This window comes from Engraulis encrasicolus, chromosome 16 (genome assembly GCF_034702125.1).
Source record: "Engraulis encrasicolus isolate BLACKSEA-1 chromosome 16, IST_EnEncr_1.0, whole genome shotgun sequence".
In the NCBI taxonomy this organism is placed as follows: domain Eukaryota; kingdom Metazoa; phylum Chordata; class Actinopteri; order Clupeiformes; family Engraulidae; genus Engraulis; species Engraulis encrasicolus.
In genome coordinates this window covers 12,869,234-12,887,785 of record NC_085872.1, presented here as the reverse complement: position 1 = coordinate 12,887,785, position 18,552 = coordinate 12,869,234, and the positions used below count along the sequence as shown (strand labels likewise).

General features: G+C 42.3%; 2 protein-coding genes across 7 annotated transcripts in view; both read right to left on the bottom strand.

Annotated features, from left to right (window-relative positions):
• fam13a (family with sequence similarity 13 member A) overlaps positions 1–15,719 on the bottom strand; it is a 68,601-nt gene extending 52,882 nt beyond the window's left edge. For 4 of the 6 annotated variants that reach the window (XM_063218669.1, XM_063218672.1, XM_063218671.1 and 1 more), the window contains exons 1-4: positions 8,090–8,390; positions 6,850–6,932; positions 6,136–6,262; positions 1,446–1,623 (exon numbers count right to left, since the gene is read on the bottom strand). In XM_063218669.1, the coding sequence (XP_063074739.1) occupies positions 1,446–1,623; positions 6,136–6,262; positions 6,850–6,932; positions 8,090–8,375 (674 nt within the window). In that variant the 5' untranslated portion in view covers positions 8,376–8,390. Of the gene's footprint in view, positions 1–1,445; positions 1,624–6,135; positions 6,263–6,849; positions 6,933–8,089; positions 8,391–15,447 lie in introns of those variants that run through there. The other 2 variants (XM_063218670.1, XM_063218675.1) reach the window with 1 other exon arrangement.
• A 1,495-nt stretch (positions 15,720–17,214) lies between these two features.
• Positions 17,215–18,552, bottom strand: part of zgc:154142 (uncharacterized protein LOC555481 homolog) — a 35,621-nt gene continuing 34,283 nt past the window's right edge. Inside the window, exon 25 of the mRNA XM_063218667.1 lies at positions 17,215–17,459. Coding sequence (XP_063074737.1) covers positions 17,256–17,459 — 204 coding nt within the window. The 3' untranslated portion in view covers positions 17,215–17,255. The remainder of the gene's footprint in view (positions 17,460–18,552) is intronic.

Genomic DNA, 18,552 nt, shown 5'->3' with positions numbered 1-18,552 from the left:
TTTGCAATCCAACATAATTTACATTAATTATTATACATTATTTGAAAAACAACACGATTCAATTACACAATTTTACACAATTTAACACTGAAGATCATGAAATGGGGCACTTTTTAGATTGTGGAAACTGAAAGACTCAATGACAGCAACTCCGTATTTTCCAGGTTTGACACGGCAGGGGGTGCATTTCTCGAAAGTGTAGTTGCTAACTACTGTATGTTAGACACTTTGTTCCTATCCAAGTTGCTAACTGCTAACAACTACGCTTTCGAGAAATGCACCCCAGGTTTGCCCAGTCTACTCTCTCCACGCTGACAAGCACAGTAGGTTCTGCAGTGAGATACAGTATCTGCAGCTTTGGCTAAGTGGATTACAGCTCCCTCTTATGGGAGCTTTGTGTCTTCTGGCAGTGAATTCAAGAATCAACACTGTTTGTGTGAAAGCTTAAAAAACGTTACAAACCCAAACTCAATACATTTCCACTTTGTGCATCAATCAGCACTTTGACCTGGCAGGGTGTACCTTTAAGGAACCCAGACTGTGGTCTTCCTGGGGAGTCAGGGTGGAGTTGATGGAGTGGAAGGGTTTGTGGAAAATTTCCACTTTGTGTATCAATCAACACTTTGACCTGGCACGGTGTACCTTTAAGGTACGTTGTGGTCTTTCTGGGGGGGGGCCAGTGTGGAGTTGATGGAGTGGAAATGCTTGTGGAATCCCCCCCACCTCACCACACCAAGCTAAAATTAGGTTGTCCACACAAACTGCATATCTAACTCTTAGCGGATGTCTCCAGGCAGCCCAGAGGTGTTTTCTGAGCACTGTAACAAGTCCAGATGAAGCATGAGCATGTGTCACAGTGACGCTAGTAGAGCACACACGCACAGTAGGTTGGCCAACCGTCCCGTGAAATACGGAATCGCCTCGTATTTAGAGATAAAAGTACGGTTTCCATATTGAGCTGAAATGGGACACGGAACGTTAAAATGCCTCAATGCAGAAAATTATATCTAAGAAATGCACAATTTTCTGGGGGAGGTCCAACAACACCGCCCCACACCCACCTCAATGAAGTGTCCCGTATTTTTTCCACTGACTGACGGTTGGCAACCCTTGCGCACAGGATGACAGATGTCCTGCACATGAGCACTGGGCAGAGTTCATGCACACTCCCCAAAAAGCCTAAACACACGTGCGGTAGCTAGGGATATTATGTCCCACTTCTAAAATACCTGCCTTTAAGCACTCTCGTGCCATGAGTAGCATTTGTTCCATACCACAGTGGACAAGCTTGCTGCACACGTTTCCCCGACACAAACTTAATCTATGGGCCTTTCACTTTTCATCTGACCGGATCTGCTCCATTAATCTCACAGACAGGTGATAGGAGTCAGGAGTCACTGTAGTAGTGTTGTGTGCACTGATTTAGCCCAGCAACACGGACTCACTGGAAAACATTGGGGCCAAAGACGGTTGCCAGGTTGAGGGCGTTCATGCGGTTCTCGTGGTGGCGCAGGTCCACCTGGGTGAGGAAGTGACAGAGGTACTTCAGCAGACTCTGATGCAGCTCGGGCAGCTGCTGCAGAAGGGTCCTGGTGTCCTGGCAACGCTCTTCATCAGACGACTCTGTGTGGTGGAACACACACACATGCACGCGCATGCACACACACACACACACACACACACACACACACACACACACACACACACACACACACACACACACACACACACACACACACACACACACACAGAACAATCCAGACACAGTACAGGTCAGCCACATGGTGCTCAATAATGACAGTTGGCCTGTTTACATTACCACAATAATCAGGTTATTGGAATAAACAGGTTAGTGGCGCAAACTGTTTATTGTTACAGTCTATCAGTTGCCTGCGTTCCACTCAGGTGTGTGACACGAAACTGGAATTCAAGGCTTGTGATTGGCTACTTAAAATGACAATAACCTGATATTAACCGGTGTATATATGTCTTGAGAAATCAGCTTATTACCCCAAAACGTACTTGTGTGAATCGGATTTGTCATAACCCGATAACTGCAATAAACCGATTATTATAAACTGTTGATTCAGTTTATATGAGCATTTATATAAACCAGTTGCTCCAAAAACCTGATTATAAACAATTTATTGATGTGCATATCAACGGGCTCAGTGGGGTGATTCATGGGCCTATACTACAAAACTGGTTCAGGATAAGTTATGATTAAGTTAAGAGGTAAATCACCTAATAGAAGAGCCTGGTGTCAACATTTTCTTAAGAAAAGCTCTTCTATTAGATGATTTACCTCTTAACTTAACCTTAACTTATCCTGAATCAGCTTTGTAGTATAGGCCCATGATGGGATGGGAGACAGGTGATGTCAACACAGTCAATCACTGATGTCAACAGCTACCATAGAGCATGTTTTTTACAGACATTTCAGCATGTGAAATGATGAACACCTGTTTTCAGAGGACCAGTGTTCGAGATCCGCAATTGAAATTCCAAGGACCCTCTTACTTAGTGAGAGAGAGAGAGAGAGAGAGAGAGAGAGAGAGAGAGAGAGAGAGAGAGAGAGAGAGAAATGTGCCATTTCAATTAGTAACTGCCTTGGTTAAATGTTCCCTTCGACTACTTTTGAGGGGCTAAAAATGATTTAGTGGTTCCCTGCAGATTTTGAGCATTCAATTTACAATGAGGTGACATACCGTATGGTTCTCTAATTTAATTTAATACATATATTAGCTGACTTTATTTCAACTACTAAAAGGATAGTTCCCTTTAAAAAAAAAGAAGAAGAACAATAGTGCTTGTGACCCCTTTTGACCTTTGTACGCTGCATACAGGGCTCTAAATTAACTCTTTTCATCACCAGCCAAAATGGATCGTAGATGTTAATTTTACTAGCCAAACACACACTCACTAATGAGTCAAAGCGGCTCGTAAGTTGGTCTTTTCTACCAGCCAAACCGAAATTTCACCAGCATTTGGCCGGTTGGCTGGAGTTAATTTAGAGCCCTGGCTGCATATGTATTCACTGTTTATTTCCAAATTTTAAATGATCGCATGTAATCCGATTACATTGCAAGGTTCCCCTTCAGCTGCAAATTCCCAGGCTTTTGTCACGTGAGGGGTCGGCTGCCACGTGTTGGATGAATGGCGAAACAGCAGACATCAACACAGTTACACATTAACTACGCAGAACACACCTCAAACAGACAGTCAGTCAGTGCATGAACTTGGCATCAGCGCTGCACACTGTGCATTATATTGAAGATACATGGGCTCAGAGCAGGGGCGGAGCACTGGTATATTCTTGTGACGGGAAGGCGGGAGATGTGTCAGAGGTAGCCTGATTATCATCGAAGTTCAAATCTCTTCAAGACTTGGTCTGACCAAGAGCATAACAATTAACATTTCCCAAACAGCATGGTTGACCTACCTCCCTTGGTTAGCTTATGGTTGTTTGCTTCCTGACAAAGTGAAAGGAGTTCCCGTATTTGCGGGAACTCAGAGAGTACTTGCATTAATCTTGACCTGACTAGTTGCAATGGTGTTGCAACGGCCTGGCTATGTCAGAGGCCCCCCAGAGTCTGCCATCGTAATGGACTATAAATAACACATATTATAAGAACAATAGTTGATAAATACTGAGTTTGCTGTTCAGCATAGAAATGCGCACGTTAATGGTGTTGGGCCCACAAAATATCATAGAAGGGGCCCCTGTGAGATGTTCGGCGATCGAAAGCCAATAGCTGCCCTCCCTCCCATGTTGATCATCCTATTCGCACCATCCACCCACCATCCATCCGCTGGGTCAAACTGAAGCCTGTATCTCTCTTTGGCATGGAGCCCTCAACTATGTGTGTACATACAGTAGGTTATTGTATGAGGCTCCTTAACCCATTGATGCCTGATGTTGCGTTGCGCAACATTGGCCCTGGCGCCTGGAGCTGCATTACGCAACATTCAGGCTCATGAGATTTGAGACAACTTTATTAAAAATCCGTTTGTTTGAGATGAATGAACACATTCTAATGAAAGATGAGGGTCTTAGTGTTTAAATGCAACTTAGTGCACATTTTTATGTGCTTCAGAAGCTGAGATATTTAGGTTTTTATAGGCTGAGGGCAGCTTTACTTAAAAAGGGCTCAGGCATTCAGGACCCTTTTTTGCAGGTGCCTTAGGCGTCAACGGGTTAAATGGACCACAGAAAGCTTTTCAGTTGCTGACACAGCAGAGCAGCACAGCAGCACACCTCCCCGATCCTGCTGAGCTTGAGATGGCACGCAGTGCTAAGCAAGCTGGTGCGCTGACGCATGACCTCCGTCACCCCTGGTGGTGTGGGCTGGGAGGGGGTGTTAGCCAGGCAGTGCTCTCCTAATGACCAATCACCTTCAGCGTTGCTGCTAGTCAGGTCAAGAGCAATACCATATTGTTTCTGAGCTCCCGAAAAACAGGAACTCCTTCCACTTTGTCGGGAAGCATATACATCCATTAGCAAACCAAGAGAGGTAGGTCTGGGGCATGTTAATTGTTATGCTCTTAGGAAGACCAAGTCTCAAAGACATTGGAAAGTCGATGATAATCAGGCTAGGGAGTGTGAGAGCACATGTCCATTTTACATGAGAACGGAGCTAATACAAACCCCAACTCCGATTTAAGCTGGTGAAATACAAACCCCAACCCACCATTTAAGCTGGTGAAATCATGTCCAAGATAGGAATTAACACTGTTTTTTATATAAAATCATCTCATCGGTTAATGTATTTAACTGTTAAGTGTTGTCTTTTGTTTTGTTTTTAGTCTTCCTCGACATTTGCTGCCATTTATTGTCCCCGTCCCAACTCTTTTGAGACGTGTTGGATTTATCAAATTAGAAATGAGTACATATGTCCCCCAAAACAATATTTTTTCTCGGTTTTAACACTTAATATGTTGTCTTTTCACTATTCTCCATCTAATGAATAGATTGAATGTTTTGAAAATGATAGCATTTTGATTTTATTCACTGTTTACCAAACGTCCCAACTTCATCGGAGTTGGGGTTTGTAACTGTAATGCATTATCAAACTCGTAAGTGGATCTGAATGCTTATGACATAAAAATAATTGTCCGTGTGCTGTGGATAACTTGGTGCCACTGACTGCCGGTAGAGATTTTCTACAACTGTATTTTTCTCATTGGTAACATGACACAGGAACCCAGTGTCTATTAAGTGGTTATTGGGCCTTACTATGCTTTAACTTTTCGTCTTAATATCTGTCAAAATACTATGGGCATTTCCCAAAGTCTAGTGTGTGTCCTTCAAAGTGTATCAGCCTTCATAATCACGCCTAGTGATTGTATACTCTTTGGTGAACTCTGCGGAGTATTCAATCAGTGGGCGTGGGCGTGACTAATTAGGCTGACACACTTCCAAGGCTCATAGGACACTTGACATTGGGAAAGAGCTGTCAATATTATTTAATTGATGTAAAAAACAGCCTTCTTGTTTTTCAAAGAGTCCAGTCTTAGTTGACGCAGTTGAGGGACATGATTGCACCAACTAGTCACAGGGGCACTGACATTTTTCACAATCACTACACTTCACAAAAGTAAGAGGAGAAAATATTTCTCATTTTGCTACAGATATCTCTTTAACACATGATTTCACACTTAATTATGTAGTAGTACACATTTCATGTATCAATAACTCTGATCTTCTGCACTTCAGCCTGTAGTAGCAAGTGTCATAGACATGCCAAAGGCTGATGCTCGAAGGAAGCGAAGGACAGCACTCTTCAGATTCAGATCAATCTGAAGAGTGCTGTCCTTCGTTTCCTTCATTCATCAATATATAATATGGGATTCAGCGCCCAGCGATAATCTGTAATTGCTAGTGTAGTAGGCGATAGTGTGAGCCGCGTCTCCTCCACTTTAAAAGGCTGATGCTCGGCCCTGCCGTGGCCAACTGGTAGGGCACTCGTCTACCATGCGGCGACCCGGGTTCGATTCCCGGCCCCGGTGATTTGCCGACCCTTCCCCATCTCTCTCCCCATTCGCTTCCTGTGCATCTCAAATACTATCCTGTCATCAATAAAGTCGAAAAAGACCAAAAAATGTAATTTAAAAAAAGGCTGATGTGATGCTCACCTTGATGCTGCTGGATGAGGGCGGACTGCACCCCAGAGTCCACCAGGCCACCAGGCAGGTCCCTGAGGAACTGCTTTAGTAGGCTGGCCACAGTGCACACCTCGGACTCCTGTGCCAGGTCCACCACCTGATTTATTAGAAGGACCACAGGAAGAATATCATGGAACCTATGTTGTGTTATGTTTGCTGCCACTCTAAGTGGCTGATATTTTTAATTGATTAGGGATGCACGATGTCAAAAATTTCGGCCGATACCGATATCCGATATTGATATTGCGGTTTTGGCCGATAACCGATATTAACCGATACCGATGTTTTTCTTTTCTATATTTTTTTAAAGAGATGACAAAGATGCAAACAAACATAATTTTTGAATGTCCTCTTATTTCCAAAAACACTTTTTATCTCCCTGTAATGAAATTAGATAAAAAATTAGACAAATTAGAAGACAAACATTGAAAGTCACCGTCAAGTCCAATCTTTTAGAACCGCAACATATTTTAAAAAACATCGGCATTAACATCGGCCCAGTTTTACCCATCGGACCGATGTCCGATGTGTTGAGAAATGTCAAATATCAGCCGATACGATACATCTGGCCGATACATCGTGCGATTAATAATTGTCAATGATTAATCGAAAAAGACCCCAGGAAGAATAGCTAATGCTAAAAGCAAAAGCTAACAAGGCTCTAATAAAAACAAACAAACAAACCTCGCAGTGGTCCAGGCGCTGCCTCAGGGCGTCCACGGCTCGAACACTCCCGTTCACCCTGAACAGGCCCTCCTGCTGGAGACCTGGAAGCAGAGCATGTGAGCCGCTTTTAATGTGAACTGCTATGTATAATGAGTGCAATAGTGTGCTTGCAAGAAACTTCTACAAATATAGCACAATGCATTGTACCACAAAAGACCAAAGGAAGCCAAAGGAAGCCAAATAATCTCTGACTAGTGCAGTTCTGCCCACTACTTCATTCAGGAAAAAAACTGCATTTAGAGCACCAACCTTGGCAACTCTGAAATATGAAAATGTGTCATTGAAAAGGTAGCTACAACATGCGCAGACCTATCTAATACCAAAACAAAATGTTTGGAACACAGTAAGAACATACATTTTATGGTCATCATATTAGTCGTTGATCATAGAATGACCTAACCATGAACCCTGGTTGGTCATGCCAGTGTCTCTGCATGACAAGCCACCAAGCAATGCGCCAATTGTGAAAGAATAGCGACCTACTGACACCTAGTGGTCAAACTTGGAAGCTCACATGGAAATAATTGTGGTTGCAGGTTACCAAACTGTTGTGAAGTACTGTAGGCCTACACACAGATAATCCTATTCCTACATGATGAAAAATAATGTAAGCAGTGCACTCATATTGCAGATACATTGCAGACATATTGCAATATATTTTCCAATCTAAATCCCATGAGAAAAGGTAAGATATGAAAAAATAAAGACCACAAAACAGAGAAAAATTGTACTGTGAACTTTAAATTAAATGACACTGCCATCTTTGATGGTGGTAGCATGGTAAGCATATGCTAACTGTCAGTCTTCAGTATCTTATTCTTCAGTATCAAAAATCTGTTTTTAGCATTCTTTGCTATTTGAGGTCAAGCCTGTCCATTATCTGCATCTGCCTGTCTAGTAGCCTCCCAATAAAACTCTGATAGGAAATCATAGGTCTAATTACAACAGTGTCATATTGCCAAGCACTTCACTAGCCTGAGAATCGATGAAAGCAAAAAAAAAGTAATGTAAGAGAGCTTGTGACATGTAGGCTATAGGCCCTACTGACATTAATACATGTACTACAGTATGTGGTGTATAAAGATAATGTTATTCAGCGTCCTGTGTAGCCTATTGCCTAAATGTGCACTGTCTAGGCCTACCAAACAATCCATTTCAACATAAGCCTTTCAAGAAAGTGGTGCTATCCCATACATACCATGCTCTTTCAGGTACTCCACCATGTTTCGGATCACCAAGGGCACTCCATCCTCCACCAGCCCTCGACTCTTCAGCTCCGAAAGGGACACACCAAACACCTTGTTCCCCCCCTCTGTGGCAGTGGGCCTGGGCTTCAGCATGGGCAGCTGCACCATCTTCTTCATGTCCTCCTTGATCTGCACAGCTGCTTTGTTGTGCTTTCGGGAACACAGAAAAGAGGAGGTCAGGTGACCAACCACAGGTACTCCCATAACTGGTTGATACATCATGATTCTGGATGCCATTTTTCTAAAACGCCATAATGGTGGACCTCTAAAGAGCTCTCAATGTTGCCTGCGTGCGTCTCTGCGACGTCCAAGGTAATTGACCTGGCTGCAGGCTATCTGTTACCACTGTTGCCGGGTAGGCTGTCAGGTATCTAGGGGAGTGTTGTTACGGCAAGCAAGCAAATGGAAATGCTCCGGAAGCGCGGCAACAACCAAGGAGGACCGATGGATGTCAAGGAAAGGTAGCCTACCCACAACAATGCGTTGAGAACTGCAAGACGCAGCCAACCACAATTGAACAATTAGACAAACAGACAACATCAAATAACGGGTTTCGAAGCAACATAGCAAGAGGGTAGTAAGGGACTGCTTGGCCAGTCTATTGGTATGCCAGACCGTTGTCAGAAACCAACATCACCACAGGAGTCATGGTTGGCTACAATAAATGTCGCCTTTTAGAAGTAACAATAATGTAGTTACAACCTAACGATACTTACACGGTTCAGCCATCTTTTGGGCATATATTTCCAAAGTTTACAGAAGGATAGAGTTTTTCTGTGTTTTGGCCGGCGATGGGGCATGTCTGTCTTCGTTAACTACCATGTCATATCACGTGCGATAAAGTTGGTACTACTAGCCAGCAGCTGTCAACCTCTCTGAAACCATGGAAACGCAGGAACTTTGGTGATGTCTGTGGTCAGAGATTCTAAAGCTAGAGAGCAAGGGACCAAGGACCCAACGTCCTTGAAAAGCAGACGCACGAATAGACTAAATAATTTTAAATAATAAATAACTTTAAATATTAAATAATAATAATAATAATAATAATAACAATAATAATAATAATAATAATAACTGTAATAAAACAACTTCACTCCTTTCGTTTGTTAGGCACCACCATCCATCACTCCCTGTCCTGAATGTCTCATCATTTCAAAAGCCCACCAAAGACTATGGGCTTCTCCTCCATCAGTTGAGAAAATTTGGCGTCAGTCAAGCAGGCATGATCCACTCTACTGTGCGTGCTACCATCGAAAGTCTGCTCACCTTCTCCATCTTGGTAGGCTAAGCAGCAGCTGGAGAGGGTGGTAGGCTACGCATAGCATAAAGCATTGGCCATCTTCCCACCTTAGACTCACATCACAGCACCAGAATTGCTAGGAAAGCCCATCACCTCTGACCCTACACATCCAGCACATAGCCTACCTATTCGCACTCCTACCATCAGGGAAAAGGTATAGGCCTACAGCAGCATCCCATTCACCATGCCACCCGCCACTTGAATATGCACTAGCACTTTATAGTTACTCCACTGTGTGAGCTCACCAAAGTACATTCCTAGCAACTGTATATATATTTTTTAGTGTTGATATGGCTAGATAAGCTTGAAACTCGAAACAACAATACAACTACAAAAGCCTAAGTCTAATATAGCCTATTGTAGGCCCACCTAATAACAACAACAATAGACTGATAATGGGCCTAATAATGGGCATATAGGCTAATAATAATAATAATAATAAGAGAAATAGACACACAAATTAAGTTTTAACCTTATAATAGCCTAATAGTAATTCTTCAAATCTTCTTCATTCACTACTGATGTGTTCAAAATATTTGGGAGATCTTGGAGACCAAGGATACCACAACCTCATACAGAGGACAAAACTATGGTACATAATTATCATACATCTGGCAACACTGAGCTCCACTACAGTATGTATATAGGCCCAGGCCTATTTTAAGTCAACCTCAATTTGACTACATTGGCTACATTTTGATTCTTATTAAAAACAAAAAAAGTTTCCCTGAGCCAAACATTGTCCCAAGTACTCAACCAAGGTTAAAGAATGCATTGCTTCTTTCATTTTCAGTCAAAGATCCATTCACACCAGCAGGCTGATGCAAGCTGTATTCTGATGCAATCTGTCTGAGTGCTTTTCTGTTTTCAACATCTACTGTAGCAGGGGTCACAAGGTTTCCCTACAGTTGCAGCAATGGTGTATGACACATCATGACAACAGCACTTAGCCACTCAGTCCTCACTTAAATACTATATAATATTGGAGACATGTCCCAAGAAAATGAAGCCTGAGCAAACTCTCCAAAACAATTGCACAATTGCTCTGATGTACTGTAGGCTACTGTATATAGCCTACGGCTCAATTCTCAGGGTGCTCTATCCTGGACTTAAAAGAATGGCGGACCCATAGGCCTGCCACAGTCATATTGCTGCTTTGACAAAATTAAGTTCAGTCAACTTTTGGTGTGTACTAACAGTGTATACTGTATGTGTAAATACCCAGCCCTACAAATTGCAAATACATTTGAGGGATTATTATACATTGTGCCGTGTATAATATTAATAATAAGTATAATGTATAATAAGGGAGGCTTTCAATCTCATTTTTCTCATTTTTCTAATTTTTCGCGGGGCTTTTACCCTATCCAGACAGCCAGGTGGTGTTTTTTGGACACTATGGGAAATATTGAATTCAATTTCTATTGCTATATGTAATTACCTGACAATATACACCCGTTGATCCAATTCTGCATAGGCCTGGAGCTTAGGAAACCTTCCCATCTCTATGTGACACAGCAAAGCTCATTAGCTCTTTAACCTTCTGCATCTTCGACATTCTTTATTAGCTTGTATTGTTCGTACTAAGTGCATTTTTACTCCCTTCATGTCTGAAAGGGTGAAATAAATGTATACCTGACTAGTTTAACCCTGAACATACGGTAGTTCGGTTTAATCCGGAGAATTATCCTAGTCCTAACTAGAAAGCAATGGCCCAACTTGATTTCAGCAAACACTGCAATATAACACACTGCTTAACAGATGGCACTTAGCATTGCTCATTGCTCAGTTAAGGTTTTGAGAGGAAACACATGCTCGGTGCCGCAGGCCTCTTCCCCTACTGTGTGCTCTTTCTGGTACCTTAATGTGAGAAATGCTTTGGACTTTGGTCCTTTGATTTAGGTAATATTACACTCTCTTGACAACTCAACTATAGCTTTTAGGTAGAAATCATTGGCAGGAAATGGCCTTGTTGACATACGTGTCTCTCGTGTTAGTGCTGTTGGCATGACAACAATCCGTGACTGCTGGCCACCTCTAATGAGCTTTTGTGACCCTTGCGTTTTATACTGTAGATGACTAAATGGCAATATTAAAAATGCAAGTAATAGGCTTTATACAATTTTACCACACTTGTAATTACGTAGTTATCCATGTGCTATTTTTCAGGCCATGGCTGGAAAGGCGTGTCCATACTCTGTGATACTGCACAAAATTTTGGGATCAAAATCAGTCTGGCCCCATGGTTATCTCTGCCACTTCAACGTTCCCCAGTTTTAGGAAACCCAGTCATTGGGTTACAGGTGATGCCATGTGTGTGCAACTGCTGGGAGTTTCAGTTTGAATCACTGTTATTGCCTTTAGTGCTGCTACTGTTTGTTGTAGCTTTCTCCAGAACCATTTGACAGATGCAGGTTATTCCCAACTCTTGAGAAATCCTTTCATACAGGTCATTTTGTCAATCCCTACATATCCACTACACATCATTATGACCACAAAACTTAATGTACATGTATGGTTTGGCCTGTGCATAGAAAGTATAGCGATCCTGTCCTATTATTTAAACCTTTTATGCCCACATATTTTGTTTATATATTTGTTTACAAGTCATATGACGGTGTAGATTAAACTGTGTAATGTAAATGTTTTCAAAAAACAGCAAAGGGTGCCAACTTAATGCGACAAAGTATCGATAGTGATCATAACAAATTGGTTGTGGTGTCAACCTTTTCTGCGAGAGATTTGAGATCCAAATCCTTATGTCTACATTTCCCATTTTCACTGGATGAGACTGCAACACTAACGCAACACTAACTTTAAGGTCAGAGAAATCATCCCTACAAACCAAGGGTGAATTTCTCGAAACCAAAGTTGCTTACTACATTAGCTACTTCGTTGCTTTCAATGCATTTTCATTTTCAAGACACTCCAGCGTGTTGTGAACACAGCGAAGAACATCATTGGAGTACCACTCCCCTCCCTGCAGGACATTTACGCCTCACCCGGAAAGCACTGATGATCATCAAAGACACAAGCCACCCTGCACACAAACTCTGGAAAGAGGTACAGGCGCCTCCGTTCCCGTACCACCAGGCTGGCGAGCAGCACAATGCACCAAGCGATCAAGATGCTGAACACTCAACCCACTCTCCCTCCACTGTCAGCCTCTAGCCAGCAAGGCCACTGACAACCCCCCCCCCCCCCCATCCCCCACCACCATATCTGCGACTGAACATTCCACCTGCACTACTATACTTGTGACTGAACTTTCAACCTGTACTAACTCAAAACATGCACACACACACACACACACACACACACACACACACACACACACACACAAGCACACTGCACTTTCTGCACTAAACCCAAACATACACACACTGACACACACTGACACACACACACACACACACACACACACACACACACACACAGACACACGAACACACACACAGACGCACACCGCACCTTCTACCTGCACTAAACACATACACACACATACACACACACACACACACTGCTGCTGGTGTACTTGACAGACCTTTTTAATATTTATTTTTCTTCAAAATGCTACTATTACCATGTCAGAACGCTATAAAGGACTTTTTTAGGAAAAGCACAAAAGCACAACAATACCTCTTAATGTATGTCCTCTACAAGTCTTCTGTTGTCCAGTCTTGCACTTTAAATGTCTGTATGAGCACTGTCTATGTCCATACTGTCTTAAGTCCATGTATAAGTACTGTCTATGTCTATACTGTCTATGTCCTTACCTAGATTAGTCTATGTCTGTATGGGAAAGCAAGAAATGTAATTTCAAATTCTTTGTATGACCAGTGCATGTAAAGAAATTGACAATAAAACCTACTTGACTTGACTTGACTTGCATTTTCCCATTGGCAACTAACGAAGTTGCTAACAGGCTAACAACTTCCCTTTTGAGAAACTCACCCCAAGATGAGATATATTGAAGGAATTAATAACTAGGTCATGGAATAGGCCTACAGTCACACACACACACACACACACACACACACACACACACACACACACACACACACACGCACACACACACACACACACACACACACAGCCACATACTAGTCATACTGACGGCAGGTATAGCTAAACAGATAAGCCTGTCTGAGCTACATTACTCACGTCCGTCTTTTCAAGACGCCAAACAGATGTCTCTAAAATCTGTCCCCACTCAAACCCACCCATACAGGCATAAAAACTAAACCTACAAATGCTGTACACACACACACACACACACACACACACACACACACACACACACACACACACACACACACACACACACACACACACACACACACACACACACACACACACACACACACACACACACACACACACACACACTTCCATGCATGCAGAATAGATTCTCTTACTACTACCCAGCATTATATGTGACCTACTAAGAGGGGGATGAGTGTGGCATTCACCACCTAAGCCATTACATCTTACACCACTTATCTTTTAAATGCTCTGTAGTCTGAGCTAATTCAAGTGTGGAAGTTCATGGTAATTGTTGGCTCTGACCAACTCATTGTCTTCCTTTGAGGAAATTAGTGATTACCCGTCAGAGCATCCCCTCCTCCTTCCTCACTTCAACATAATACCCCCCACAACACCCTCCCCCCTATCCCCCCCCCCCCCCAGGACAGACACACACATACACTCACACACACACACACACACACACACACACACACACACACACACACACACACACACACACACACACACACACACACACACACACAGACACTCTAGGTAGCTCACAGTCTTATGTCCTTCTTTAACTCAATTCTCTGTCACAAACACAGACACACAGGGCAAATAAAACGGACCTGTAACACTCACAGCTGTTAGATGACACCTCTCAAAAGCATTCCCTCGATGGTTTTATTAATTTACACGTTAAGTGCACAAAATTCAAATAAACAAACACTGTGATATGACAGTGTTTGAGAGGGGGATTTTCAATCACATTTTTGCTCAGTTCACAGTGTCTCCTATGTGATTCAATGCAACCTGTGTTTTCTTCCCCAGCATCCCATGCCCTGATCTTGTGGCTGGCAAGCTGCAGCATGCTTCCTCTCCTTCTCCCTCTCCCTCCCCCGTCCTCCTTTCCCCTGCCTCTATTCACTCTTCTTCTGGGTGGCCCTGGCTGAAAGCAACTGGTGGAAAGTCGGGGCAACGTGAGGAGCTCTTCACAACAGCTGCTCCACACAGAGTCCTCCTTATTTGCCCACTCCACTCCTCTGTGAACGACCCTATTCTGTATCAAATGCATGCAAAGACTGTGAAAAACTGTAAGATATCTGGCCAATAATGTTTCATTTCATAGCATTGCATAGAAATAGCTATTATAGTCCACAATTATAGTCCACAAGCACACCACCCCCTTCACCACTGTTTCAAAATTAATATGGTTTTTAATAAGGGGGCACTCATTTCATACAGTACGTGAAGAGTTACAATGATCACCCATCAACAGAAAAAACTAAAGTAAATGAATACCAGGCCTGACAACACTGTCATCATTGTAAATTACCATTTGAGGAGGCACATAAAGTTTTGTCCGAGATTTTTGTCAAAAAATATTTATGTTACCAGGTCGGTATTAAATCCATACTGGATACCCTACTAAGGCACATATGTGGATTAGCTGTCACAGTCCAGTTGTGCACCAGAGAAATGATGAACATGGAAAAGACTTTCCAGAAGTTCCAAGAGAATGAGATAGTCTACTGTACTGTAAAAGGTCTGAGACCACAGCGACTCACAAAAATGACCTGAATGCCAGAGTTCCGCCAACATACACACTAGGGAAAACATGTATGCATAAACATCGCTGAGTTGAGTTCTTCATTATAGTCTTGTAGCTTTCAGACCTTCCAAACATAACAGAAAGCTTCTTCTCCGACAGCTCTACAGTATGTTGTCTCTGCCTAGCCGGCTCTTTTATGTACTTACACAGATGGTGAGTGCGCCGGCCCCCATTCTCCCTCTCCCCCCAGGCTTAAAAGCCTGAAAGAACGAGTGATGAATCCTTAAGATATTCTCCTTTCTTCTTCACGCAGATTCCCAGAAATCCAGTGTTAAAGGATCCATGGACTCTTTCAAAAGTTGATGAGTGCCATATGGAAATAAGGCCTGAGATCCTACTGAGGAAGTTTATAAGTTAAAGTTTGTTCATGGGGGCTGAGCAGAAGTTTCCCTAACATCGACTTCTTTCTGCTCCCTCTGCCTCTTTTTTTCTCTTCCACACCCTCTCCCTCTCCCTCCCTGACTACCCCAGTACACAGATTAGTGTCTCCCCCTGTGCTGAAATCTGAGCCATGCTCTCCCATTGGCTGACGCATCAAACCATGTGACCAGAAGGCTGGAACTTTGAAAGTGTCTCACTGCAGGAGGCTGAATCAGAAAAGAATATGAGGGGCCCTTCAGCTAATGATTGGTATGTGTTTTGTTTTGGCTACTGTAGTTCATATCAGTTCAAGATTTACTGTGTGTAATGTTGGTCCACACTTTATAATATAGTTACAACTCTAGGAAAATTAAACTATACAGCATTCTCCCATAAGTCAGCTCGGTAACCATTGGGGCCGGAGGTGAAGCATTATTACTAAATATATCTACTATAACTGATGGAGACACTACTGTGATGTGTAGAATAAGGCAACTGAAAACTCTTGTTCAATGTAACATTCAGATTTTTTTTTTATCTGATCACAAAGAGTCAAACAGTCCAATGTGTCTGTATCTTGTCAGCATAAAAGAAAAGGGTATAACTACTGCATGTGTCTGAGCAATGTGGCCAAAAGAATGTAGAGAACTTTTATTAATCCCAAAGGAATTACAGTTAGTTAGCAAAATGAGTACTTTGATATCTACTCCAAACTAAGTAAGCAGAGATGAATAGACCTTTATCTGTCAAATGTAGAACTATAGATCCTAATAATAACAGAATAATACAAATATTAAGGTGGTTCCATTCAAACAGTCAAACATAAAGTGGTTAAAATAAATGAATTGAGAATTTACTGAATGGATACAGTAGTTTAAATATATTTATTCAGACATAACAGTAGTACTTTAGTCACTTAATATTAATGATATTTAACATAAACAAGGGTATGACATTGACCTGGCCTCAGCATTGTAACTTCCTCATTTCACTATACACGTTACATCAGGGTCTGGTCGGTTTGGGTGAGATTAAATATTTCACAAGAAGCATGATCAATTAGCAAACAGAGGAGAGACGAGAGAGGGGGTGAAGATTGGCTCATTAGATATGAGCAGATTATAGCAACTGGGCACAATCAAATGCAAACAATTCAAACTTACAAACAATATAAACACAGTTCATCACTCTCACCTATTGGTGCCTAGTTTGCAAGGTCCCAACCCTTGTGTATGACATGAGGGTATGGCCAGAGCAGACTGGTATGAGATCCGGCCAGAAGTCTTAAAACAGTAAATATGGCATTAAATGTGGCAAATAGAAACAGTAGAACTTTATTGCTTACACAGTCCCTATGGCTTAGGTACAAATACATTGATCACATACGTTTGATACATTCAAACAGCCCAACTCTCTCTCTCTCTCTCTCTCTCTCTCTCTCTCTCTCTCTCTCTCTCTCTCTCTCTCTCTCTCTCTCTCTCTCTCTCTCTCTCTCTCTGTGACCCCTCGCCTCTCTCAACACTTACTGTACATTCACTTGAGGCAGTCTTGTTTTCTGTGCACGCTGGTTGGCAAAGTATAAACCAAATAGATATCACTCTGGACTAGGTGTACTTGAGCTCTCGTAGATGACTCTCTTTATGTTGTCCTCGATCCAGTCAGAGAAGGCAGATGTGCGTGTGAACACTGATGGTTTCTTGTTCTGGATGCAGCCAAATGGGCCAAAGCTGACGATGCCATGGACCTCCCAGGCACTCGTGTCTTCTGGCTGGCAGACAAATGGACCACCAGAGTCCCCCTGTCCACGGAATAACAGATGTAAGGTAAGAGCAGGGCAAAATGGACATATTGGCTACTATACATTCATGTGATAACAAACTCTTTCTATAGCACAGGCAGGCATTTAATATTTAGGATAACTTCTGCCAATTTCAATACGCTGTTGTATTGCACACGCTACCCATGACTTGTCAGTACCCGGTGATGCTGCATTTGTCGACTCAGCCCTTTCCGAGATCTGAGATACGGTATTCTAAAGGGGGCAGATTTTGTTAACATTAAAAACTTTAACATAGGCCTACTCCAAATTTTATCCCAAAAGGTATCGCTGTTTGCTAGTTGTCTGCTGATTGTTTTTTGGATGTTATTGGGAATAAATCGAGATGTTTTTTTTATGTAAACAAACACCTGCCCCCTTTACAATGTCCAGAAAAAAAGCGTACTGTGAGTATTACAACTGCATGTGGAAATTGGCAGAAGTTACCCTTTAAAAGCTGCCCTCATGATACAGAGTCTGCTTTTACAAACATGATGTGAGGGATTTGGTTTGTGTAGAGATGATGAAGTGATAACATGATAATGTCTACCACCCCTCCCCTTGTCTTAAAGGTACACTGTGCAGGAAATGGTCAAAAAGGTACTGCAACTATGCTGCTCATTGAAACTGGGCTGCCTATTGCCAAATTTGATCTTTACATGAAAGTTTACTAAGTAATAAACAAATATGTTCTAGTTTGGCCCAAGTACAGTCATTTTTGCATTTTAAAATGGCTATTTCTGGAAATTCAAAATGGTCCCTTTTCATGTATAAAAACTGCTATATTTCCAGTCATAATGCATACTTAGAATTTGATGGTGGTGGTAAATACTCATGACAAAGGTAACATTAGTGAATGGGCAGCATGAATTCTGGAAATAAACAACTAAAAATCTCACACAGTGTCCCTTTAAAGTATTGTGCATATATGTAATTTCCAGGTGGGTTGACAGGTGTTCTAGGCGCAGCTCAGCGGCGAATGCTCCCCTGTAGTGAGAATGAGTTTCCCCTTGGGACCAATAAAGGCTATCTATCTATCTATAACAGAGAGAGGGAGCACTGCGGGGAATCGAAT